The following is a 27,662-nucleotide window of genomic DNA, read 5'->3' as shown; positions in this document are numbered from 1 at the left end:
CAGTCTCTCGGTGTGGATTAGATGTGTTCCTGAGCTCCCAAGGGCAGCTCTGGCACCAACAGGCAGGACTAACATGGGGGAGGTACTTTAGAATATTCTCAACCATTTGAGGTATCCAACAAGGATCTGGGCTGCCAGAGGTGATAGTGAGGTTCCCATCACTGGCTGTATTCAAGCAGAGGTTGGATGATCGCCTCTCAGGGGTGTTGCAGAGGTGATTTCTACACAGGTTGAAAGATCAGACTAGATCAGCTTGTAGGCGCCTCTCAACACCGTAAGTGAAGTGTCTTCTGGAGGTGGGGCAGGCCTCCCTGGAGGTGGGCTGGGGACTTGTTCCTGGTCAGGGGAGGTAGCTGTGATGATCCTCTGCCAGCCTTCCCGTCATGCTCTGGGGTGCTTCCTGTGCAGCTGGGCCCTTCAGTTACCTGTCTTCATGGCCACCATCCTCATCATGTAATAAAATGGCCCTATCCTCCTGAGCTGTGCAGGCCTGGCCAGAAAAGCTCACAAGGCCATCAGCTGCACCCTGAGAGCACTGCCTCTCCTCCTGCCCACTCTTCCTGTCTTCTGCTGGGAAGAAGGAGCCCAGGTAAGTTAAGCTGTCTCCCTGCCAGTGCCAGGAGAGGCGCTGGAAATGGGTTCTCGTCCAATCCTCTTCCTGCTGCTGCTGTTTTTGTTGTAGCTGGCTGGGCACCCCCAGCCCCTCCAGCCCAGCCTCTGGATCCCGCTATCCTGTGATTAGTCCCTGGTCTCCTGCAGACATCTTGGCTGGAGCCTCTGTTTTTGTTCTCTTGCAAGCTATCAGCAGCAGGATTTTGCTCTCATGAGCTGCTGAAAACATCGGTGATGGGTTTGTTTGTGTTTGCCTAATTGGGCAGCGAGCTGTGATGCTATCCCAAGGACTGGGATCATCTTTGAAACACAGACTCAGAAGCATGGATTCTGAGAGAGCTCTAGCTCCTTCCACAGTATCATTTCTCCCTCTCGCTACTCCCAAAGGAGGCAAAATTATTTAGAGTCTGGGTTCTTCTGTCGAATTGCTTGGGTTCTAACGGCAGCTGGATCACTTCCTAGCTCTGCTGTCCTGGATGACTCACTTTAGCTTCTTTGTGCCTCATAGACTACTTACTATGTGCCAGTCCCCGTTACATAGGGACCATGCCAGTGCCTCATAAGGTTGTGGTGAAGGTTAAATAGGATAATCTATGTAAAGGGCCTGGCACGCTGTACGTAGTCTATGAATGCTCATTTAAACAAAGACAAAGGTAAGTCATAAGGTCAGGTGGCCAAAGAGGTCTTCATCTTTAGAACGGAGAGCAGACAGTATCTGGGCCCTTTGAGATTAACAGGCAGGCCTCATGCCCTGGGATTGGTTACATAGTTGAGTCAATTTCTTTCTCGGTTGTGACTTTGTTTACCTGACAAACAAAGGGGAAAATCCTTCTTTTTTCCCTCCGGATCACTTAGATTTATGAGATGATGTCTGCGAAGTATTTGAGCTTCTTAGGAGAAAAATGTTCTATCAATATGAGCAAGTGCATTTATAAATCATTTTCTTTGACTGGTTTTTCCAGCTTTGGTGACTAGAAAAACATTTAGGTCTTCAGGGAGGGTATCATTCCTGGTAGATTCAGTGGGCCCACACAGTTACAGTGGGAGAGGGCAGGGATGCGGCAGGCTGAAATCCCATAACACCGGGCCTCAGTTTCCCTGTAGGAGAGCTTTTGTGGTGTTAAGTGCTCTACAAGTACTTGCTGAATTGAGTTGAGGGCTGCCATGCCGGCTTCTACATCAGGCAAGCGAGCAGGGTTAATTGAGCATGTAAGTATCTATCATGATTGCCATGATGCTATTTTTGGGACAAGTGACAAAATACAGGGCAAGTATTTCATCAGGAGTTTGAGGTCATTGGCTCTGTTTGGAGAGGCCAACCGAGTCAAGCTGGAGAGGACGCAGGCCCCGTTTGTCAGAGGCCATTGTCTTGCAGCCCTGAGCAGGTCCTGGTTCTGGATCCCAGAAAGGCATTAATGGCACTGGATGCCAGAGGGTCGGTTATCTGTGCTGGGATGACCACCCTATGCCCCTTCCCTGCTGACCTGAGCCTCCTCTCAGCCACGGACCCAACAAGCCCCCAGTCCCTGATGGAAGGCAGAAACCCACTGACCAGGACCCCAGACAACCTCCTTAGCTAGCGGCAGCGCTCCTCCCAGCTCGGAGCCATCCAGTGCATGAACTACTCAAGTTTGGGAAGGTTGTATTCCCCAGTTCCTCTAGGGTAAAGGCAGTCGGAGTCTCTGAAATTGGCTGGTTCCCATAACAGTTAAACTTTATGGCAGCACAGGATATTTTGGAGGGATTTTTGTGTATTTTATCTGTGCTCAGCTGGGCTGCAGTATTCAAATACGTGCCTGCTATTGACCATTGCTATAATGTTTCAATATACATTTTTGGCAAGACATAACTCACATTTTAAAATATTAATTTCCCAGCCATCATGTTCCTGAGTGCACTTCGATTTTTATTTTCCTGCAGCTGTACACCACGCGAGAGGCAAAGTAACTTTTCAGTTGAATAATATTTTTCTCTCCTCCTCCACCCTCAACTTTTTGCAAATCACAGGGGAATGACACCCAAGGGTCCCTTCTTCTGAATTTTACTGTTCATGCCAAGCCTAGCAAACAACCACTGCCTACCCGCAGGACAAAATAATGATGGCTGAGGGGTGTGCGATCAAGGGGATGAGCCATTCTTTCTTTTTTTTCTTCAGGGAAGAGGATGGATTGCAAAAGCATCTGTTTGGTCTTACCGGGTTGCTATTCACAATAGTTAACAAATGATCTGTGGTCGGCACTGGCCGGTGAGTTCCCGTGTCCGCCACCAACAACCACGGGAACCCTCACTGTCCACCCCAGAGTGGCTTTGCTGAACACCAGCCTGCCCAGGCTGGACATAGTTTGAAATTTATTTTTAATATTTGCTGTCTTTTCTTCCCATCTCATGATGCCCCCTAAGATCAACCAGGTGTCTTGGTGAGTTTTCAGTTTACTTGGTTCCCTTTAATGTGTGAGAAGCCTAGAAGAACCAGGTTGTGACTTGTATTTCCTTAACAATCATGCCTTAATAAATGGGAGCTACATCTCAGGCCAAGACACAGGAACACTTGATTTCTGGAGACTGGACTTTACGTGAATCATGTTTGACTTTGGAGTAGATGCTCGAGGGCAATGTTGAGTTAGGCTAGGACCTGCCGAGAGGTGGAGCGTTTGCTTATGGTTAATTATGCACACTAGGGCCTCAAAGTCTAGGGATGCTGGGGGCAGTGCTTGCCTAGCCTGACCTTTCCTGGGGAATTGCAGTGAAAGCTAGAGATTCGATTCCCAGACATCTGTGAAGATGCGTGCTCCCTAGCAGGGTGGATGGGTGAGTAAGGAAGTGACAGCTTCAGGCCTGCCCCGGGAAGTCTGGAGGTACTCACTTGAGAGGTCCCTGCCCACACCCAGAGCCAAGCCATCCTTGATCCATAGAACGAAGCCATCGTATTCTGGGATGGCACACAGCAGCGTCACTGGCTGTCCTGACACCACCACCTGGTCCTGGGGCTGCTGGCTGAAGGAATAGACTTGCCCTGGAAAGGAGACAAACACAACAGTCAGTTACCTGCCATGCAAGGGCAAGAAGGCTCCCCTCCAGCTATGGAAGCAGAGCAGGGCTGGCCCAGGAGACTGAGCCTCTCAAAGTACCTTGCTTCTTGCTGGGGGGTCCAGTAGAGTTTCCCAACTGGTCTCAGCCCCAGCTCTATTCCTTCCTGTGTGGGGCTGGCTCCCAACTCCAGCCCTTCCACCCACCAGTCCCTAACACACAGACTGGTCTAGCCACACCCCAGCTCCCCATGGGCCATCTCCCTCCACCCTTGGGACATGCCACTTCCCATGCATTGCTGAGCTCCTACTTAATGCCACATGCTTGGGCACGCACTTCCACACCAGGGCAGAAACAGGACAGAGACCTCCAGTAAGAAGCGTTCTGTGGTGGCTGTGTGTTAAGAAGTGGGGTGGCCAGGCGCGGTGGCTCAAGCCTGTAATCCCAGCACTGTGGGAGGCCGAGACGGGTGGATCACGAGGTCAAGAGATCGAGACCATCCTGGTCAACATGGTGAAACCCCGTCTCTACTAAAAATACAAAACATTAGCTGGGCATGGTGGCATGTGCCTGTAATCCCAGCGACTCAGGAGGCTGGGGCAGGAGAATTGCCTGAACCCGGGAGGCGGAGGTTGCGGTGAGCCGAGATTGCGCCATTGCACTCCAGCCTGGGTAACAAGAGCGAAACTCCGTCTCAAAAAAAAAAGAAAAAAAAAAAAAAAAAGAAGGGGGGTGATGGAAAGCAGTGCGCCTTTGGTTAAACCTGAGAATTCAGGAAATCATTTTGCTGTTTCAGTGGCTCCTGGGGTGGGCTGAGGGCCAAGTTCAGAGGGGTGGGTAGTGGTGCAGTGTGGCAGGAGGCGTGCTAGAGGGAGCAGGCAGTCCTGTCCCACCACGTCCTCCCTGCCCTTTTCTTTTCTGCAGCAGGCCTTACTCCAGCCTCACAATCACTTGGGAACAAATCATTATGGACCCCATGTGACCTCAAAATGAGATGGCACAGAACCATCGAAGCAAGTCAATTGACAGTATTTTATTAAACGAACCCACCCACAATGCTTGCAAGATGCCACACTCTGTTTTGAGGTTTTAAAATATCAGTTTATTAATATTCTCATCCTCATAACAACCTAAAAATAGTAAGCACCATTTTTATCCCCATTTTCCAGATGGGGAAATGAGGCACCGGGAGGTGAACAATAGTAACGTGAGCTGTGCTTGTGAATTACTCACCAAGCACAGTGCATGCCCTGACTCTAGCTGTCAGCGTGGCAACGCTGTTAACCCCGTTTTACAGGGCTGTGGGAAATGGAGGCTCAGGATTAACTAAATCGCCCGGAGAACTGTGCAGTGAGAGCTAGGGCAGGAGGTGCTGTGAATCCAAGTCTTTCTGGCTCTGAAGACCATGCTCTTCTCTACTAAGCTATGCTATGTGCAGGTCCCCAAGCCTGGTCCTGGAGAGAGTTGCTGATGAGGAGGGGCAACATGATCTGTGTCTCCTGGGAGACCACAGTTGAATGGACAATGGGACATTGACATTCACTGAGCATCTGGCCCTCAGGATGACCAGTGCTTCATACAACCTCTTCTCCTGTAATCCATTTAATTATACTTTAGGGCAGAGATAGTCCCATTTTACAACAAAGAAACCAGGATCAGAGAGGCATAGTAACCTGCCCAAGGTCACACAGCCAGTGAGTGGTAGAGCTAGGGTTTGTGCCGGTGTCCATCTGCATTCCAAGCCCTCCATTTTTCCCACCCCCTGCTTTACAGATCCAGGCCTAACTGAGGCAGAGCTGGACCTGGCGTGCCAGCTGCTGCTGCTGTGGCCTCTCTTCCCAATCTGGGAAAGTCACAGGCAGCCACAGAGGTCCTGGACACTGGCTCCTGCCCATTTTGGGGACAAAAAGCCCCAGGCCTGGGTCACACCTAGGACTGAGCTCTCAGCAACAGATGACCCCAAGGTGGGGGGACACTTGGTATATATTAACCCAGGGGAGCTGGGATAGCAGCAGAGCTTGGGGTGGAGACTACCCAGAAGGAGGGGTACAGATTCACAGTGGAGAGATGAAGGCAGGCAGGAAGGTGGCTGAGTTCAGGACCTGACGAGATCTTGGCAGGGTCTCCGAGGAATCTCATTAAAAATCAGATTGGCCTTGAATTGTGGGAGTAACACTTTTTATTCTGATTTGAGCTTTACAAATTGGATTTCATAGGACATTTTAATCAGCTATGTATGGTAGGGTTTTTTTTTTTCTCTCTGTCTCTTCAAGTTCTCTGTCGTAATTAGACTGTTTCTGGCACCCAAACAGGATAGAAAACGAGGGAAGAGATGAGAGAGGAGAAGGGGAGAGGAGGAAGGGACTGGAGAGAGTGTGGAGGAGTGAAGTGAGGAAGTGGGAGAGAAAAGGAGAGGGAGAGGAAGAGGAGGAAGCAGGGGAGGAGGGTGAGGGGGCAGCATGGGGCGGGACGGGTGGGCAGAAAGGACTCCTCTAGGCTCCTTTCTCTGTACTCTAATGATGATTTCACAGCTCATCCTTTTATCTCAAAATCTTTCTTGCAAGAAGGACAGAGTCAAGGCAGCCGCAGTAACTGCCAAAGATTGTGCTATCAGAGAGAATTATCAGGTTCTCAGCTGGACGCGGAGGGGATTATAGTGAGAATACCTTAAATGGAGCAGTGCCTGAGCCCTCTGAGATGTCCACGGTTAGGAAGCACCCGCAGTGGGTGATGGTCCCGGGCTCTCCCCATCCTGCGTCCTCCTGGAGGAAGGTGCGGGATGAGGGCTCCTGGGTGAGGGCTCCTGGGAAGGTGGGGCTCAGGAAGCATCTGAGGGCCCAGGGTAAGTTGTGGACTGGTTGGAGCCCCCAGGGAGAGGAGGGGGCTATCACCATGGAAACCGGGCTCTGGAGGAAGGCAGCGCTGGGAGGGGGGCCCACTTGAAGCAGGCCATGGAGATGGACTCTGAGTGGCCACAGGCTCTTTTGGTGGGTGTCTCAGAGCCAGGGGTGGCAGCAGGCATGAGATCCCTGGAATAACACCCGGGGTTTGCAGGAAAGGAGCCTGATGGGATGGGGCCGAGAAGGAGAGGGCCTTTCGAGGAGGAGGAGCATCTCCCAATGCCGTCAGAGCATGCTTGGAGGTGCAGAATCCCATAGGTTGCAGTGAGCCAAGATCCCCACTGCACTCCAGCCTGGGTGACAGAGTGAGACTTGGTCTCAAAAAAAAAAAAAAAGAAAAGATCTTCCTAGAGGGCTCTCCCATTCTGTCTGCTTGGATCTACTTGGCTTTCCTGTGGAAAGACTGTTTCTGGGGGAGATGAGTACACAGGATAGTCTCAAAAAAACAAATCCACCCAAAGGACATGGCTTATAAATTATTATTTTTGGGGATGGGAGACAGTACTCTAATTGACAATTTCCCTTTTCCGTCTAATTTTAATTTTTGCATATTATATTTAAGTCACTAAAATTTCTTTTCTATTTTAAACCAATGAGGTTTTTTTTTTTTTTTTTTTTCAAATGGATCTTAAACTGAGTATCTAGAGTGGATAAAAGTTGAGGCGCTGTGGATGAAGGTGGAGATGGAGGGATGGAACCCACTTTTTTTTCAACCATCTGACAGATCTCTCCTTTGGGTTCAAGAGCCCCTCAGAACACAGCTCTTGAGCCATGGATGTAAGTTATTGTCAGAAGAATGCTCCTCACCCATCCCCTCTTTCTTTTTTTTTTTTTTTGAGACTGAGTCTCACTCTGTTGCCCAGGCTAGAGTTCAGTGGGGCGATGATGAAGGGTAAAGGCCCCAGTTCCTGGCTTGCAGGACCAGGGTGAATGGATGATGGAGGAGCCATTTGCTGCTCAGGAGGAGAAGCAGGCTTGGGGAAGGCAGTGAGTTCAGTTATAAATGTGTTCATGGAGAGGGGTCCAGACTCCCTCAGGTGGTGCTGTCCCAGATAGCTGAGCCCGTGGGTCTGGAGCTGGGAAGGTGGTGTGAGTAACTCACACGGACTGAGAAACCCCCATAGGGTAGGCAGTAGGAAAAGTATTTTCAGGTGTTCTTTCGCTTGGTGTTGACCTGAGAATTCACCTCCAGAATGGAAAGTTACAGATGTGACTATCTAAGAGGGACAAGGTTACTCCAGTCTGGGAGTGTTGAAAGTAGCTGTCTTGGGTGAAACATCTAACTCTTGTTGAGGTTTGCACAGATTTTGAACCCAATCGGGATGGCAAGAGGTCATCTAGCCTAAGCTCCTTGTAGACTGGATTGGAAATATAAACAGAGAAGCCAGAAGAACGAGGCGGAGGGGGACGACAGGGCCTTTTCTCTATCGTCTGTTTCTCCTAGATTTCTACTGGGAGAGAGACAAAGAAACACTTTCTATCTCAGCATTGCCATTTGCGCCATTGGTATCTTGATTTTGATATACACATAAGGAGAAGCTTGCTAGTCTCATGAATATTCCAGAAATTGCACTAGAATTTTTACTTGGACTTACAAAAAAGAGGCTGACTACTCTTCCCAGGGCCGGATGAAGGGGTGGAAAGTCCGACACCACTTTCCCCTATGCTCGTTCCTCACCCAGGCTGGGCCAGTGTGGGCAGCCTGTGATTCTCCCCGCCTCTCACTTTGTCCCCAGGACACAAAATCCACCAAGGTTGTCCTGGACAGTGAGGATCTTTAATGAAGAGCAATCGGGCTGGCAGAGGCAGAGTGAGTCCAAAGTCACTATAAATCCTTTGCTTACTGATGATCAGGCTGGCGGCCCCTGCCGGAGCCTGCACTGTGCTCATTAGTGGCAGGGAGAGGGATTCTTCCATCGATCCAGCCAAGGCCTGGATGCCAGGAAGACACTGATAAGTGCTGCTGGAAATACGGGCTCTTCAGTGCCCGTGACGGAGTCCATCCATCCCTGCCTGAGGTCACCTGGAGGTCTAAATGAGACTGGGAAGGGCAGAGCAGAGTGCGTTTGTGGTGGCGGCGTGGAGACCGGAGACACTCAACAGCATGTGAAACAGAAACCCTGGCTGTGGTCTCAAGCCTGTTGCTGGTCAGCCGTGGGACCCTGGAGTCCCTTTTCTGAGTCTCAGGCTCTTGTGTCTCCTGATTGGAACATGCCCTCACTGAGCCAGCACCTGGGGATGTCGGAGCAGCATGGAAGAGAGTGGCACTAAGGGACAGGGATGGAACTATGTCATTAGCCCAAGAGGGAGCTGCAGGCTCGGCTATGGGCAGAGATAGTGCACATCGACCCCTCTTGGAGAGCATCAGTGTGGGCTCCACTAGGAGAGGCAGGAGGCCAGGCCATGGATTGGCTGACTCCAAGATACCCAGCACCTCCTGCTCCTGTGTCTACAGGGTACCATACAGACAAATGAAGCTTTGCCCTTGCCCTGAGCTCCCAGGCCCAGAAGGTGCCAGTTGATGCTGCCTCTGCTACCTCTTAGCTGTGTGCCCTTCGGCCTGACTCTTCGCTTGTCCAAGGGTCAGATGCCTCATCTGTAAAATGCAGGGTTTAAGCTCCTTCCTCCCAGCCCTAATGCTTGATGTTCTAATTTATCCAAAGTCTTATTTTGGGGGCATCCTAAGATTAAAAATAATAAAACCAAGGTGCAAGGAAGTCAAAGCAAGTCTCTCAAGGACATTTGGACTTTTAGGGGTCAGATCTTTATTCTAAACGTTTAAAAAAGTAAACAAAATCATTATTTATGCTGCTGTAGCCTTGTCAGTCAGACATGGTTCTAAAACTTCCACGTGTGTGAGGATCACCTGGGGAACTGGCTAAAAATAATAGTTTCCTGAGCTCCAACTCAGAGATTCTGGGATAGTGGGTCTGAGCTGGGCCGAGGAATCTGCATTTTAATAGCTTCCAGATCATCCTTCTGCAGGCAGTTTCTGGGCCACATCTGAAGGGCACTGTTGTGTGCCCACAGCACAGGCTTGTGGGTCTGGGTTATTTCTAGTTCCGAGTCTGTCATTGGGTGGCCTTGATCAAGTGGCTCTCTCTCTCTCGGAGCATGCATTGGTGTTCCCACTGCACAGCGAAGGCATTTTCACACCTTTTTAAAGTCCACGCAACCCTTTTTGTCAGTGAATTATCACAGGGAACCCCAATGTATAAAATGGCGGAGTCAAAGCTGAGGGAACACTGGAGAGATGGAGTTTGTGAGATGCTGAAGGATGCCAGAGGCCCTGTGCAGTTTTGATGCTCTTCAGGTGTCCTACGAAGGGCAATGTGGCTGCATCCCACTGACAGTGTGAAAGCAGGCCCACCAGGTGTGCACTGCGTGGCTGAAGCACAAGGCACCTTGGTCTTGCTCACTGAGCCTGCGTGGAGAGTCACGGCTCAGACCTGGTGCATACAGAGGAGTCTTCTCATGGCTGCTGGAGTAATTCCCAATTGGACTCAGGCCATCTTGGTGCAATGTCCTGGTTTTTTCCCCTCTTGGAGACCAAATACAATCAACTCTTAATTATCTTTGTTAATGAAGAGGATCAAGGGTGTGAATAATCTAAAATGATGGACAATCCAAAATAATGAATAATCGTAAGTAACATTCATTTTCAACTTTGGAATGCATTTTGATATTCATATTTGAATATGGATATGTTTGATGTTCTAGGAATTTTTAATACTTAAAAAAAAAACCTCAGCCCAGGAATGAGGCTCCCTCTCTGCCTCCTACTGAGCTGGGTGGGGAACTTCACCTCTGGGACCGGCCCAGAGCTAGAGTCAGGTGTACCCCCACCTTCCCCATCTCCTGTCTTTATGGCTTGCACCTTATCTAGGAGGAGATGGGGATATTAACAGATTTTGCTTTTAAAGGACTTTTATTCCCTTTGGACCTCATGCAAATAAGAGCAAAATAAGAAGCTGTGAAATGTTAGCAGAGGACTTCATTAAGCAAACTTGGTGATAGCATTTGCCAGGAATGGGGACAATTTGCCAACAGATAATTGAGCACTGACTATATATGTGTCCTAATTAAAAAAGTGATTCTTCTTCTCACTGCCCTGGGATTGTGGGCTGTCTTCTGGTGGGTTTGGGGTATTAACCACAACTAACTCTATACAAAGCACTTCACATTCATTATCATACCTAATCCACCCTCATAGCACCCCATGGAGTAGGTCCCATTATCAGCCCCCATGTAGAGACTCGAATATCATAGCTCCAAGCCTGATGTCCCCTGTGAATGTGCCCTCCCAATTCCTCTTCTGCCTTGCCCTGCCTCTCCTGTCACCCACCAAACAGGGGACCTGTAAAGCCTCAGCAGATCTGCATCAACCAAAGAGAACAAAGCAAAACTAACTTGCCATTACTGCCCCAGTCTCCCTGATTGTTGGAGGTGGAGATGTTTGTCAAGAAGAGGTTTTGTTCTGGAAGGCCCTCGAGAGGAGGGAGAGGCAGTGTGTGGACCGCCGGGGCACCCAGCCTGGGAGGGGGGATTTTCCACTTTTCCAGCAGGACAGAGTTCCTTAGAAGCAGGTGTAGCCTTGACTCACATCCACCATCCTGAGAGATAGAGAATCTTTCCCATTTTATGGACAAGGACACTCAGAGAGGTTAAGTAACTCATCCAGGGTCACGGGGTGTGGTAGAGCTAGGGTTGGAGCCATTTGAGTCCAGGGCTGGCTCTTGCTTTCCCAACAGTAGCGGGTCAGCAGACGGTGTTTGATCTGTGTGGCTTCCTTTTCTGAAAGCAGAGACTGACTGCTGTGCCCCCTACCTGCCCCTGGCTGAGCTCCAAAAACGGCTTTAAAGCTGATGGGAAGCTGATAGGGCAGCCCCTGCCCTACCTGAAGACCAGGGAAACCTCTCCCATGGTGCCCTTGGTGCTGAGATCAGCTCTGTCAACAACACTTCAGGGCACAAGTTGTCCTGCACCTCGTTTAACCCTAACCTTCCGTGGCCCTATGCAGAAGCCCTTTGCAAAGGCCAATCCCTGGCCACAGCTCTCTCTGCTCAGCCCTGGGCTAGATCAATAACGACTTCCATTCACTGCCCTGCTGGAGCCTTGGGCCTTCGCCACTGCCACCATGGTGCTGAGCCACTTAGTCATTGTGGATGACCCAAGGAGGACCAGCTGGTGCCTGCTAGTCCCTTCTGCTGGGGCAAAGGGTCAGGGGGCAGCACACGGACACAGGGTCAGGGGGCAGCACACGGGCACAGGGTCAGGGGGCAGCACAAGGGCACAGGGTCAGGGGGCAGCACATGAGCACGGGGTCGGGGGCAACACATGGGCACGTGGTCCCATTCCTGTCTGTTCCCCAGAACAGCTCTATTTTCCGTCCTGGAGTGCCCCTGGAGATGGCGACAGTGCCTCTAATAAGAGAGTTACTCATAGCTTCATGGAGAGAAGACAGCAGCTTTCAAACCCCCTCCCCTAAACGCAACAATATTCGGTAACACTTGGCATCTTGGGGAGAGAATTCATGTCTGTAATTAGTTACTGTATATCACTGTTAGTACTCTGCTCAGAATTTACGGGGCAAATACCATTTAACTGCACAATAACTACAGGTCCTTGCTGCTTATTGGGTAATTTACTAAGGCTGGAAGCATGGGGCAGGAGGGATTCTGAATGGGAGGTATTGTAACCCCTTGAATCAAACTTTATGAGTTTGGGTTTGGCAGGGAGGCAGCTGCTTGCAGCCAGCTCTCTTTGCTTTGTTTTGCAGAGTTGGCTGGTAGACTGCTTCCTTCCCTTGATTTATTGCAGGATGATAGGTCTGGGACTGGGGGTGAGACTGCCTGGGGCTACCTGGGGATATGGAAGGGACTTTCTATAGAGGGTCTTTGGCTGAGAGTCTGCAGCAGGAACCCAGGCTCGGGTCCTGGGGGCTCCATCCAGGACAGTAAATGGGCCCTGTCATTTACTCCCTCCACAGGGCTGCTTTTTGTATCTGGGCCAGTGGGTGGGGAGTGCAGGGAGCTGTCCTTGGTTGGCAGCAGCAAGATAATCGCCTAAGCCCTTTCTTCTCCTGCAAGTCTGGTGTTGCTTGGGAAGCGGCCATTCCTGGACACTTGGCCGACATTCCTGGCCTTAATCTGCTTGAGCAGAGTCTGTCTTTGTTTGGCCGTGCACTGTCTAAACTCCTCTAACCTATTTAGGCCACAGGGAGGGGAAAAGACAATAATGAAAAACTCAACGTGCAACATTGCCTTAACGCAATCTAATAAATTACTTGGTACCTGGCTGCCAGCTCAGACTAAGCCCAATATTGCCTGCAGTAATTATTTGGATCAAATGCAGTTTATCTGCTTCATATTTGTGCTTCTGTGCTCGGTGGTAACTTATAAATGTCATCGTGGTGTTTATTTGTTATAATGAAACTTAATGTCATTGGAAGCCAGGAGCAGAGCTGGTGGGGTGGCAGGTTTAAAACAATCTCTTCATCTCGGGAGAAGGAATGAGCCAAGATAACATGAAACTGCCCTATAGGGAAGAGATTTGCAGAGATGGTGTGTCCTTGTGCTGTGTGGTGGACAGTAGTGAGCCAGGAGCTTCAAGCTGGCACCAAGTGGAGCTGTCTTTGCCTCCAGAGACATCTATCTGGAGCAGGCAGACATGGCTGAACTTCACCCTGCACTGCCTCATCTGTCTTTGCTGCTTTTAGGGGTGGGAGGTGTTCAATCTTTACACAGCCTGATGCCTGCCTGGCATAAGAGATGAATAGGGATGGAAATTAGAGCCCCCAGGTGGGGTACGGGGGCTCACACCTGTAATCCCAGTACTTTGGGAGGCCACTGAGGGAGGATTGCTTGAACCCCGGAGTTTGAGATCAGCCTGGACAACATGGTGAGACCCCATCTCAATTAAAACAAATACAATAAAGAACTTCTGGATGACTGCATTATGGAGAACAGGCCTTCAGGGAGAGGCTTGGAAGACAGCAGGGTTGGAGAATAAAGGGAGGTATTTTCAGGGCCCAGAAAGAAGGTGGCAAGGCTTTCTTTCCTGGTTCCGGAGGGGCACTGGTGGTAGGAAGCACGGAACACGAGCAGGATAGGGAAGAGCTGTCAAGGGTTGCAGGGCAGAGCACCCACTGGCAGAAGTCCCTGGGATAAAAATGGGCCGTTTAACGTAGAACCCAGGATGTTGGCTTCCTACGGTCCTGGACTCTGCCATTTCCTAGCTGTGTGGCTTTGGGCAAGTTATTTCTCTTTCCTAAGTTTTATTTCTTTATGTGGAAAATGGGAGTGATAATAGATACCTCTCAAGATTCTGGTGGTGATTAAATGCAATGATGTGTATACAGTGATGACCGTGGTGTTTGGCACACAGGATATATAATAAATAAGTGGCTGTGGCAGTGATTGGCACATAGTAGATGTTCAATAAATGGCGAATGTATATATAAATAAATAATGACTCTTTCCACTTGCGTGCATAACAAAGTCCTCTTCTAAACAGCTGAGCTTGGATTTAGACCTCACAATCGTTCAGGGTTGATCTCCTCATTTTACAGCGTGGAAATGGAGGCCCAGTGAGGTTATGGTAACTTGCCCAAGGCTACCCAGCTAGTAGATGGAGTGGGTCTTAGTTCTCCTACCTCCCAGGGCAAGGTTGCTGGCACCAGTCAACACTGGACAGCTCCCAATCTGTGCTGGGAGGCTGAGCTCATCCTTCTGATGAGCTGCCTTGCTCCTTGGAGACCAGGCACAGAGCCTGTGCTGACCTCCCCAGCACAACCTGGAGGCAGGGGCAAGTGGGCCACTTTCTGTCCATTTCCTCTTAATACAACATTCAGCATTCACTCATAAAATATTCATTTTTTCTCCTCAGTGACATGCTCGTACAAGGCTCCTAACATCATAAATATGGATGAAGATTATTAGTCATTTTTATTTATTCCACTAACCCCTCCCCACCTCAACACATCTTTTGTCTTGCTCTCAGTACAAATGGGACAAAACTGGGGTATTAACCTGTATCTCTGATAATAATGCCTTGCATCTTGTGGTACTTTATACTTTTTCTTTCAAAGCATCACACAGTTGTGATATATACTTTCTCCTTACAATAAATGCATGGAGGAAAGAGGGCTAGCATCATGAGTGTGCCCATTTTGCAGATGAGAGAATGTAGGTCAAGAGAGATCAAGGTCAAAGTCATATTATAAGACAGGAACAGAACTCATTTTTAAAAAATGTTATCACTATTTGTTTGTTTGACCTCCAGTGAAATGTTCTCTGGGACACAGTGTGTTTGCTTCACACAAATTAATAATCTGTATCTTATTTTATAAGTTTATAAAGAGTGTTCATCCATGATACTTAGCAGGTCCTCACAAAGCAGGTATGATTTACTCTTGTTTGTCAAAGCTCACACAACCAGTAACTGGCAGATCTGGGCTCTAAAACACTATCTCCCAAAGTGGATTCCAGGGAACACTAGTCCTGACACACGCTACAGGAAAAACGTTTTGTGGTTGATTGAGTTTGGGAACTCTGTGAACCATATCTGCTTCGGGCGGCTCACCATGGTCTTTGGTGTATTAGCGTCTCTGGGAAGTTCTGCAGGAGAGATTCTCATTTTGTTAGGTCTCATGTAGCTTCTCCCCACTGTGTCTAATCATGAAGGCTGCATTTGACGGAAAACCTGTTAACATGCTACAGAAATGCCGCCTGTGTGTGCGTGGGATCCCTCCTCCCCTGTGTTTTTGGAGGCATTGAGGCTTAGAGTGAGGCTGGGAGAGGAGCCTGCACGGGTGAGGACGGGGTAGGGGGCCCACTGCTGGGGACTACCAGAGCTGAAGTTCCCCCACTCAGGCTGTGTCCTCTCTTTCCCTCCGGGCAATGCAGAAAATTCACTCAATATTAGGCATAGTCAGCCCAGCCCATATCTGGGGCAGGATCAGAGGGGCCGCCTGAGTGGCTGAGCGGAGGTCTGTGGTCAGTGCATGGCAGGAGATTCAGGGACAGCAGTCTTTGGACATGGGGAAAAATCAACAGGGACACACAATGGGGGCTCAGTCATGTCTGTCTTGGATGAGATGGGAAGTCACCCCATCCTCATTGCCCAGACACAAAGCTCCCGAGGCAGGGTGGAAGTAAGAAGGCCGGGCTGTGGTGCTCAGCGAGTTTACTCTAACAACTGTGTGCCTTTAGGTTATGGGTCAATCTGCCTGAGCCTCGGTTTCTTCCTCCTGAGAATGAGGATGACACCGACCACCTTGTGGCGTGGTGAGGATGAGATGGAGCAAGTGTGCGAAAGTGCCCCCCTCGGCCCTTGTCTTTGTGTGTCAGCTCCGTCTCTCTTCTCCTGATTTTTTGGAGCGCCTCAGTCAGAGCAAATAGCTTTCCACCTCCAGTGCTCCATGAGCCTGTCATCCGTAACTCCCTTTAGTTATGCCACCGGCCTGCCTTCTGCCATTTTATTATATGCCTATCTCCCCACTGGACCTGAAGTTCTCTGCAGGCTGTCGCCAACTCTGTCAGTGCCCACTTGACCATCTCGAGTCTTCAGGCCAACCTCGCATTCCCGACGTCTGCACCCTTCTTTTGAGGGCTTTCTCTTTAACTGCAAAGGCCACTGTGTCCTCACACAGAGCAGGCCAGACCTGCCAGGAGGCAACACCCCCACCCAGCAGCCCTCCACCCATGATGCCCCACAGGAGCTGGTACATAAATAGCCCACCCCTTGGGTGCCCTAGCTGCAAGGTGGTGTTCAATAGCACTTCTCAGAGTTTCTCACTGGGACTGGGCTCTGGCTGCCCACAGTGGTAGCAGGCTTGGGGTCCCCCCGTGCCGGGTGCCTCCTTCCCTGTGTCAATTCCCAGCCCTCCTGCTGGCACCTCTGCACCTTCATGAGGAATGACTACACTCAAGCTCTTGCTTAGGGTCTGCTTCCAGGGGAACCTGAACTAAGATAAGGACATCCTCCATGTATCATTCATCTCTGTGTACACAGTGGGTGTTGATGAATCTCTGAATCCAGTGGAAACAAGCTGTAGGAACAGCATAGGAGTGACTATCAATCAAGGCAATGACGTCAGTGGACTCACCAAGCGGGTGGGCCCTGGGAGCCTCGATATAGAATACCTGCTCCCTTCCACATCTGGAAGTATCCACTGCCACACTCTCACCTCTGTACCTTCCCCCACTGATGTTTGGTCAAACCTTGACAGGCACAGAGAAGTTGAAGTCTAGGGTCCTTTCTCTATGAGCTGAGAGCGTGTTGTTGTTGTGTTTTGAGATCCTTTCATGAATAATGGTGGAGAAGTGATGCTCTTTAGTACTAAGAATAGTGGTTACTCCTAGTGCATTTGACTCAGAGGTGGGGACTATTCCATTGCTAAATTTATCCCACACTTGGTACACGGTTACTGAAACTGTCACTGTGTCCTATATTCCATAGGCCATTATGTGTATTTCAAACCATTATATAAATGGACTTGATTTGGCACTTCTGAATGTCATTAAACTCCTCCCATACCAGTAACAACACAGTTTCCATAGAAACAAATACATTTCAGAAGGGAAGGCAAGGGGAAGAAAGCAGATGGAGTTGTGGGGGAAATGCGGCCCCCCGGTTCCTACTTCCAGAGCGCCGGGCCCAGCACTGTGACATGAGCGCTCCATGGAGGTGGGGCAAGCTCCTTCAGGTTTTTATTGACTCCCTTTGATAAAAGCCCTGGATGATTCATCTCAGCCTGAATCTGCTCATTCCAGCGCACAGCTTTAAAAACTTTATGGCACCGCAAGCCATTAAGCAGCTTCATTTATTCCAACTCCTCTGGGCCTTCCTTCAGACCTTGGGGAGAGGGCTGGGGGAGGGTCTCAGCCCTCAAAGAATTCTGTGATGAAGACTTTGAGGCTGGCTGGGGATGGAAGGAAGAAGCAGAGAGAAGAAAGGAGGCCTCCCTGGTGCAGTTGGCATAGTGGAGATTCCATGATCTTGCCAGTGGCTGCCATCCAAGTCACTGGGTCCCCTTGTCATCAATAAAGCTAGAATATGAAAACTGCTGCCTCTTGGGGTGGAAGGGGTGTGGTGTTTGGAGAGCCTGGCTGAGGAGCTGCCCACGGTCTTGGCAGGTTGCAAGTTCCTTGTCTTTGGAGGGATTCAAGCATAGGTTGCAACAGCCTCTTATAATAAAACATCTCACAGGGCTCAGCATACCACTTTCTCCAGAGTCCATGCTGGACACTCCTCTTCTGGCCTACAGTGTGATTGGATTCTCCTTCTCTGTTTCCATAGCTACTTATTCATACCCGGTTACTGCAACTGCAGCATCGTATTGTAGTTGCTGACGTGTTTGTCTCTCCCCTGAGGACTGTGGTATCCTTGGGGGGCAGGGACTGTGGTTTTATCTGCACAGCACCAGGCACAGAGTGGGCACTGGATGCATGGTTGGTGAATAAATGAGCACGCAATACAGCCGTGTTCAGAGTCTTTACACACATTGGTACTTGGTAGGGATATGGAACCATCAGGGGAGGGTGTGGACCAGATGACCTTTGGTCCCTTCTGGCTTGGAGAATCTATAATGACAGGGGTCAAAGCCTGCCTTGACTACACCTGGGATTGGAATCTAGATTTCTCCTACTCCTAAGCCACAGGATGTACATTAAGAATATTAGTTGGGGCTGGGCACAGTGGCTCATGCCTGTAATTCTAGCACTTTGGGAAGTCAAGGAGGGCAGATCACGAGGTCAGGAGACCAAGACCATCCTGGCCAACATGGTGAAACCGCATCTCTACTAAAAGAACCAAAATTAGCCAGGCATGGTGGCACATGCCTGTAGTCCCAGCTACTTGGGAGGTTGAGGTGGGAGAATCGTTTGAACCCGGGAGGTGGAGTTGCAGTGAGCCAAGATTGCACCACTACACTCCAGCCTGGTGACAAAGCGACACTCCAACTCAACGAAAAGAATATTAGTCACAATGCTAAACGGAAAACTAGAACTAAAACAGCCACAAAAACAGCAGGGTGAAATGTTGGGAAAAACTCCCTTCAACTGCATTCTTCCTCAGCACTCACACCACAACAGTCAGCACAGGAGACTTCTGTGAGTAAAGGGGCGGGAGGCTTTCCCCACACTGTGCAGCGGACAACAGCTGGGTGTCCTCCAATTCAATTCTGACACTGTCTACCTGGAGATAGTGTCAGATCCCACAGACTGGGGGCTCAGTCCCCATCCCCAGGACTTCCCCCGCACCCTGGCACCTGTTGCAAGTTCAGGCTTCTGGAACTTCTGACAGACCTGCTTCAAGTTGGGGGTTCCCATGACCTCCTGTTTGGGTTTGATTAATTTGCTAGAGTGGCTCAGAGAGCTCAGGGAAACACTTATGTTTACAGTTTATTCTAAAGGATATTACAAAGAATACAGAGGTTGGAGCTTTCATGCCCTCCCTGGGTGGGTCACTCTCCAGGAACCTGCACATGTTTAGCTACCAGAAGCTCCAGAAACTCAGTCCTCTTGGGTTTTTATGGAAGCATTCCGTCCCCCAGGGTATGAGGCGGGACTCTCTCAGAGGAGACTCTTAAGACCCACAATCAGAAAGGTGGTGAAAGATGAGAGTCCTGCATTGGGGCAAGGGTAAGGAGGGCCCGAGAGAGAACCTGTTTCCTAAGGCCTGCATTTGAAAGCCTAACACACCCAACATTATGACAAAAGACTGTAGCAAGAGCTATGGGAGTAATGAGCCAGGTACCATGGATGAAATTCCCCCAGCCCATGCTGCTCTATATAGAAACATGTCTAGATACATCATAACACTGGAGGCCATGCCCTGGTTTTTGACCACTGATCCCTTACATCAAAAGAATACACATGATCATTTCACAATTAGTCCAGTGCACTGTATGGCATGAATGTCTCACAGGGTGAGGCCAGTCAGGTATGCAGGGTTTCATTTTTGTTTGAGACGGAGTCTCGTTCTGTTGCCCAGGATGGAGTGCAATGGCACGACCTTGGCTCACTGCAAACTCCGCCTCCTGGGTTCAAGTGATTCTCCTGCCTCGGCCTTTCAAATAGCTGGAACTACAGGTGTGCACCACCACACCTGGCTAATTTTTGTATTTTTAGTAGAGACGGGGTTTCTCCATGTTGGCCAGACTGGTCTCGAACTCCTGACCTCAGGTGATCCACCCGCCTTGGCCTCCCAAAGTGCTGGGATTATAGGCATGAGCCACTGTGTCTGGCCTGCAGGATTTCTTTAGATTTGAAGAAAAGATTCCAAAACAAGGAGTGGTCCCAGGAAATACAGCTTCCCTCTTCCAGGCATTTGGGGATGCCAAGCTAAGAGACAATGTCCTTTTTCGGTTTGAGACTCTTTCCAATTGTTAATGTAATATTGAATTTCCTTCATTTTATAACCCATTATGCATTTCTTTACCCTCAGGTATGTTTCCTCATTTTCTCCACTAGCCACTTATTTTTACCTGCACTTTTCCACCTTTGGAAGGGACATCGGGTTTGGCCACCGTGTGGTCCAGATGGCTGCTGGCAGATATAGCCCAACCAGTGCCCCCCTCAGTCCGTTCCCATTCATATCTGGGAAGGTTATGTAGGTTCCAAACTAGTGGACTATTTTACCACCAGACATCCTAGTTATGTTTATTCTTAGCCCCAATTTTGCTAGACGGGGTGAAGGCACCTCCCACCCCCATCAGGGACCTGGGAATTCTGACATAAGGTTTAAAAACATAGTGAGAGTTTTTTGCTTAGAAATTATTTCTGCTTCCAGCACTTGTAATTGCAGCTCTGGTCCCAGGATCACTGCATCAGGTATGGGAGGAAGAAAAGGTTTTTCTTTAGATGAGTTGGGAAAGAAAAAAGTCATTATACCAGTGTACTCCTTCCTTGGCAAGAATTGCATAGCTACCTTGCATCCTTCCCACCCCCGCTTCCCCAGATCAGCCAGAAAAACAGAGGAAAATCTAGTGGGGACATTAGCACCACTCACAGTGAGTGTGAGCACACACTCGTGAAGGTATGCAAGCCAGCCCTTCATGCTTTTATCTCCCCATTTTAGACAGCCAATGTTTCAATTGCCTGTTCTATTTCTCTGTCAAATGCTTACTCTAAGGAGAAGATCTCTCTCCCATTGCTGGACGTTATGGGCTTACAGTGTGTCCCTTGGTCTGAAGAAATGATGGTCATCTGTCCAAATGCATACAATATCTTCTTTTCTGTTTTTTTTTTTTTTTTTTTTTTTTTTTTTTTTTTAACAGCACTCTGAGCACTTCTATCTTCTACTGAGTAAGAAAAGCTGACTCCAGAGTCAGTGTCTAGTCAAGACCCATTTGTAGACCCCCGGCATCAGTCTCATTTGCCAGCTGTGTTTAGACCTTCCCAGCAAGGAATCTCCCTCATAGTCACTGGTAGCCTCTGTCTCTCTTGCTGGCAGACAGAATAGCTCTCACTGGCATTATGTGCCCAAAAGGGTACTAAGGGAACGTGTCTATTTTCAGCCCATCTCTACACTGCTGCGGTGCCCCCACATCTACCCATTTAATGAGCCCAGGTGGCCACCTCAAGGGAGCACATGGGGCTATCTGTGTGTCAATTCCAGCCACCTTCTGAACCTGGAAGGGAGTGCTTCTGATGGGGACTGACTTGTTCTGCTTTATTGCACCCCTCAAGTTTCCATAGGGCTGTGCTCCACATGGGCACCTCCTTAATATGCCATGTTTCCATTGCCCTTTTTCCTGGTCACATGGTCAGGCCATTGGTCACTGCCCATGAGTCTGTAAAACCCAAACACTAGGGCTTCTGCCATTGTTATTTTCTTCCATCACTATTAGAAAAACAACATGCAATTCAGCCTATGTGCAGACCTGGTTTTTACCTTCTTTGATCCAAGTAGTAACCTTCGAAACAGGTTGGTGTCCATTCACACTGAAACTGCTATCTGTTAATCAAACAGCTCCTTGGTCAATCAAGAGCTGTTCCTAATGCACTGCCCAGGTGTCGATCAAATCCAGCAGCACCCCTCACAGCTCCAGAGTCAGTTCTAGGGGAATAGAAACTCCATGCTTGACAGTGTCTTGTCCTTGCATTCTGTAGACAGCATGATCCTCTATAAACCATTTCCATTTTATGAACTCTTCTGAGGACTGCTGTTCGCATTAGAATGTTTCTCTGACATCACTGAAGACAGCACAGGTATTTCAGGTGGGTCCTGCGCACCCACCTTCCAAGACAGGTAACGTCGCATAGCAAGGCAGTGAATGCCCTCAAGCGGAGGTTCTCTAGTCTGAAGTCCTGGCAGTTGTTGCTGGAAGGTGCTCAGATGCTTTTGCCACAAGCCCCAGGAAATGCTCCACAGAAATATATTGAACCTCCCCAAGTGGAGGTAAATCTTCTGGGGACCAAGACAATTGCACATTGCCTGTGTTACTCTGGATGAATCACATCCCTTTCCTGATTCTTGATTTCCTCCTCTTCAGGTGACTGCCAATGTTTCTTTTAAAAGTCAATGATTGTCAAATTAACCAGTCTCAGCATCGTGGAGCTACTGACTAGGGGCAGAGAAGGTCACTGTCCTCACTTTGCTGTCAATGTCTACTCTATGCAAACACTGTGCTGGGCTCCTGGGATCTAATAGAGACCAAACAGAACCAACTGACCAGTAGGGGAGACAGCGGTTACTAATACAGAACAACTGGGCTCCCAGCTAAACCCTACCCTTAAGCCTGGAACTGCAGCTCTAAGAAAAAACAGGTGACCCTATTTTTCTCCCAAATGTTGCATTTTTGGCCTGTCACATCCCTATCCTGTGCCCATAAAAAGACTTCAGTGGGCAGAATAACACAAGTGGCTGAGCATCGGGGATTCAAGCAGCTTAGTGGTGAGCAGAGCAGCAACTGAGCATCGGAGACTACGGATAGACGAGGCTAACTTCAGCCAGTGCAGCTTCAGGGAAAGATAACCATCTTCCTGCATCATCCCCTTTCCAACTCCTCATCCCACTGAGAGCCACTTCCATCGCCCAGTAAAATCCTTCGTATACACTACCCTTAATCCGTTCATGTGACCTTATTCTTCCTGGACACTGGACAAGAACCTGGGTGCTGAGAGGGAAGGGGCTTAGACATTGCTGTGTGTCACACAGAGCCTGCCAGAGAGGAGCGACCAGCCCGTTCTGGCATTCATTCACTCTGGTAACTGCACTCGCTTGCTGACATGCTCCTTTTCTCAAGGAGTGGCCAGCAGCAGGCTGAATGAAAGGAATTCCCACCCACAAAGCGGGCCAAGGTCAAGGGAATTAGTAAATAATTGCAATATGAATATATGTGTACAAACTGAGCTCAGAGCTCTGAAAGAAAGGATCTGGTTCCACAGGAGCATGTAACGCACGAACTGGATCCAGACTGAGGAGGGTAGGGGTCGGAACAGGCTTCTCTGGAGCAGAGGCTTGAACTGTGATTTGAAGGATGAGCGGGCATTACCACGTAAAGTTTGGGGATGAGGTGAGTGTGACAAGCACCCCATGAGCAGGGAGCAGGGTAGACGCAGGCCCTGTGACAAGGGCATTGCTTGAGGAGCAGCAGGAAGGCCCACGTGACAAGAATGCAGGGTGTTTAGGGGGTAGAACGAGCTCAGAGGTAGGTGGGAACCAGATCACAAGGCACCTTGTACAACATGCTAACAATTTGAGTATTTTTAAAAAACCATTGAAATATTTTCAAGAGGAACGTGACATGTTCAAATTCGCATTTTGAAACACCGCTCTGGCTGAAGTGTGGAAAATGACCTTTGGCCTGTCACATCCCTATCCTGTGCCCATAAAAAGACTTCAGTGGGCAGAATAACACAAGTGGCTGAGCATCGGGGATTCAAGCAGCTTAGTGGTGAGCAGAGCAGCAACTGAGCATCGGAGACTACGGATAGACGAGGCTAACTTCAGACAGTGCAGCTTCAGGGAAAGATAACCATCTTCCTGCACCATCCCCTTTCCAACTCCTCATTCCACCGAGAGCCACTTCCTCACCGAGGGCGTGGGGATTGGGCATGATGGACACAGGGAACCTGTTAGGAGAGCCCTGCTGCAATATGGTGACACAGACTGGGACAGGGACGAGGGTGGTGGCATGAGACGGAGAGAGGAGGGTGGGTACAGGAGGCGCTCAGGAGATAATGTTCCTAGGGCATGGTGAAGATTGGATGAGTGTGAGGGAAAGGGAAGTTTAAAAAGGAACTTTGGCTGGGTGCCGTGGCTCATATCTGTAATCCCAGCACTTTGGGAGGCCCAGGTGGGAGGATTGCTTGAGGCCAGGAGTTTCAGACCAGTCTTGGCAACATAGCGAGACACCGTCTCTATAGAAATTTAAAAAATTAGTTGGGCACGGTGGCGCATGCTTGTTCTTCTAGCTACTTGGGAGGCTGGGGTGGAGGATTGCTTGAGCCCAGGAATTTGAGGCTATAGTGAGTCATAATCATACCACTGCACTCTAGCAGAATGAAACCTTGTTTCAGTAAAAACAAAATAGGAACTTGGCAGGGTCTGCAGTATAGGGGTCCATAATCTAACTGAGGAAGGGCTCCTGGTAGGAAAGGTGGCTGAGGGAATGGGCTGAGAAAAAGCTTTGGAATGTTTCCTCAGATCCCGTCTGGAGAGTGGAAACGGCAGGTCTCTTGTTCCAAGACACTGAGCGAATTAAATAACAATCATAAAGTGCCCTGGAAATCTGAGTCTTGCCATAAATAATAAACAGGAACGTTATACAGATAACGGGCTTTGCAGCCCCAGTGGAAGAAAACACATCAGTAAGAAAAATGAAGTTAGAAAAACACACCCCAAAGCCCCAACTAGCAAAATGACGGTATTAGCTAACATCCTGGGGGCTTGGCAGGCAGTGGAGGAATGGGCTCAGGAAAATGACTGTGACCCTTAGCGTGCGCCAGACTGTGCGGCTGCAACAGAGTGAGAGGTGCTGCTGGCACCAGGGAGGCCCGCTCATCCCTGGGTCAGGTCCCCAGGCGAAGCACCCTGGCCCCCTGCTTCCCCTCTGCCCTGAAAAAGCACAGCTCATCCTGCAGGCCTGCCCGACTCTTTCCCTGCCACCCCGCGTACAGCTGATATGGCCTGAGTTCACCCGTAAGGAGAGACGGGAGAAAGAAACACGGATCCACCTTCAGAGGCTTCCAAGAAAAGCCAGTCCATTGACTTTTTTGTATTGGTTCTTTTGGTGACCAAGACATTTAAAATTATGGAATGGGCTGTGAGAACAGGGTGTAGGCAGGGTGTTGAGAGCCAAGATAGATTTTTGAATCATCGCATTTTAGAGACATACAGGTCATCTTATGCAACATGATTGCATTTCATACATGAGAAGGTTGAGATCTGGGTGTCACACAGCCAGCTCCTCACTCTTAGGTGCCCCTCCCACTACGCACCCTAGCTGTGGGGCACGTCTCTTTCTTATCAACTCTGTTAGGGGATAGGCAGGAAACAGCAGATGCTTTAGACGCACTTTTTAAATTAGTGTACAAAGGTGCAGAAAGAACAGCCTTCACACCATCGTAAAGAACTTTAGAGCTGTCGAAGAAGCCAGATTCCCAACCACTCAAGGCTCTGACTCCCCTGTAAGAGGGAGGTGAGCACAGTGCTGCAGGAAAGGTGCCTGAACTGGGACCATGGTGCTGTTCAGGGGCTGTGGGCCATGTAAGAGGCTGCTGGCTATCTATGGAACCAGCTTTCCCCTTTTGGGTGCTCCAGCTCTTCCCATGGAGGGCTAGAGGTCTCCAGCCAGAAGAAGCTGACTTTACTAATCACTCACAAGTGTTTTGTACTGAAAGATGAAAGGGACAGCACCCAGAGGCATTTCTGCTCTCCCTTGCTCTCTCAAAGCAGTCATCACTGCAATGCTGAAACTCCAGGGAAACCGACACCCACCCTGATGGGTGGCTGGAGAGGGCACCAGTGTGAGGGAGGAGTACCTGCCTGTGTTGGTCCCCCTCAGCCCCAAGGGGATGGCTGAAGGGGAGGTCAGAGCTTGGGTGCCTCTGCTTCTTCCCTCCTTTAAACATCGTCTCCCTCATTTCCCCTTCTCAAGAGTCCTGTGGCCTCCCAGCTTTTCTGGTTCCCTAGGAATGGTCTTCTCTGGTCTGTGTCCCTCTCTCCAGGTCCTCCCTGATTTTCTCCACATCAACTCGAGTTTTCCCTGCATTCTGCCCTCTCTTCTCCCTGCCTTGCCACTTTCTCTGTCTTTCCAGCCACCCTGAAAAACAAAATCAAGCTGAAGTGTTAGAGGCTTCCCCTTTGCTCATGGTCTCAGCCTTCTCTTCCAGAATTCCAAGAGCCCTGGGTTTCTGGAGCCCTAGGCTGTAGTCCTGGCTCTTCCAGCCACTTCCCATGGGCCCCAGGCAAGTTGTTCCATGCTCTTGGGCCATGCTGAGTTACTGGGTTGCACTATAATCTCTAGGGTTGTTGACAGGTGTAACATAGAGGAAGCCTGAGCTCTCTGAGGCAGGCAGTGCCCCTCCCCTGACACATGTGACCACTTTCTCCTCTGCCTGGGAATAGGATCAGGTCTGGGGAAGCCATGTGCTTTGAGAAGGTGAGTGATTCTGGATCTCCAGGAGAGAGAGTTCATAAAGTGAGAGGGCTGGGAAGGGGAGGTGGAGGGTGTGTGCGTGTGTGCGCATACGTGGGTGTATGAGTGCGTGTGTATACATGTGTGCATGTGTGTACATGTATGCATGTGCATGGAGGGGTGTGTGTGTGTGTGTGTGTGTGCATGCTCATGTGTGTGTTAGAGATGTGGCTCAGGAACCAGTGAGAGCAGACTGGATCTGCTTAAAGATGTCTTGAGAGCATGGTCTGGCAGTAGGTGCGGTGAGGAAGGAGAGCTGGCATGGAAAGAAGGGAAAGTAGCCCTGGGGAAGGCCTCCCCACTCAGCCCTCCTTCCTCGGCTTGCCTGGACCCTGACTCCCAGTAAGGGGCTGTAGCACTGGAACTGGAAGAAAGCCCAAGAGTCAGCACAAAGGAGACTCCAGGAATCACCCAGAGCAGGGAGTCTGTTTTGTGGACCCTTCCACATCCGTCTGCTCTGACCGAGGAGCTCCTTTTCAAGACCCACCTGACACCTGGGGGGGACTTTGTATATTCCTCTATTGTCAAGCAGGAGCCTAGTTAATTGCCGAAATGAAAGTTGAGCGACTACTCCCTATGTGCAAGACACTGGGCAAAGGCCCAGGGAGAGGAGAGGAAGGAACAGGAGTCTGCCTTCTTGTGGCTGATTCTCTAGGTGGGACTGACAGCACATGAGGAAGCAGTCTGACAAATAATCACGTATCATTATAGGCACCACCAATACACACACCAGCTACCATTATGAACACAGGGGCAAGGAAAGGAGTGTCTGTGTAGTTTAGGTAGGTGGTGAGGCGGGATCTCTTTATGGAGGTGACACGTACACTGAGATGTGCCTGTATATTTTTACTGTGAGCTCATTGAGGGCAGGGAATGTGTCTTATTGTACTTTTTTTTTTTTTTTTTAGATGGAGTCTCACTCTGTCACCCAGGCTGGGGTGCAGTGGCAGGATCTCAGCTCACTGCAGCCTCTGCCTCCTGTGTTCAAGTGATTCTCCTGCCTCAAATTCCTGAGTAGCTGGGACTATAGGTACGTGCCACCACTCCCAGCTGATTTTTGTTTTGCATTTTTAGTAGAGATGGGGTTCTGCCATGTTGGCCAGGGTGGTCTTGAACTCCTGACTTCTGACATCAAGTGATCTGCCCACCTTGGCCTCCCAAAGTGCTGGGATTACAGGCATGAGCCATTGCGCCTGGCTAGTGTCTTACTTTATAACTCCAGTGCTTAGAACAATGTCTGGCACTTGTGAGAAATTGGTATTATTTTTATGGTATTCAATGAATGTTTGATGAATAACTGAATGATTGCTCACCAGCAGTTCTATATAAAGCACATGTACTTAATCACAGGAAGACAATAAGCTCAAACAAACATGATATTTTTATGGCTAGTCTGTCTTTACTTCCTCCTTTCTTGCCTGCTCTTTGTTGATTTTTGCTCATATCTCCTTTTGATGGCTCAGTTGTGTTGAGCC

The 27,662-nt window shown here is 49.5% G+C and overlaps 1 protein-coding gene across 6 annotated transcripts in view; it reads right to left on the bottom strand.

Annotated features, from left to right (window-relative positions):
* The window catches only part of KIRREL3 (kirre like nephrin family adhesion molecule 3), a 564,453-nt gene that overhangs the window by 97,844 nt on the left and 438,947 nt on the right, over positions 1 to 27,662 (bottom strand). For all 6 annotated transcript variants that reach the window (XM_032284836.1, XM_032284839.1, XM_032284838.1 and 3 more), the window contains one exon: positions 3,476 to 3,625. In XM_032284836.1, the coding sequence (XP_032140727.1) occupies positions 3,476 to 3,625 (150 nt within the window). The remainder of the gene's footprint in view (positions 1 to 3,475; positions 3,626 to 27,662) is intronic.

The sequence above is a fragment of the Sapajus apella genome, unplaced genomic scaffold (assembly GCF_009761245.1).
Source record: "Sapajus apella isolate SASKATOON/1434 unplaced genomic scaffold, GSC_monkey_1.0 scaffold16, whole genome shotgun sequence".
Lineage (NCBI taxonomy): Eukaryota > Metazoa > Chordata > Mammalia > Primates > Cebidae > Sapajus > Sapajus apella.
The sequence above is the reverse complement of the archived record's forward strand: the minus strand, read 5'-3'. Positions and strand labels throughout refer to the sequence as shown.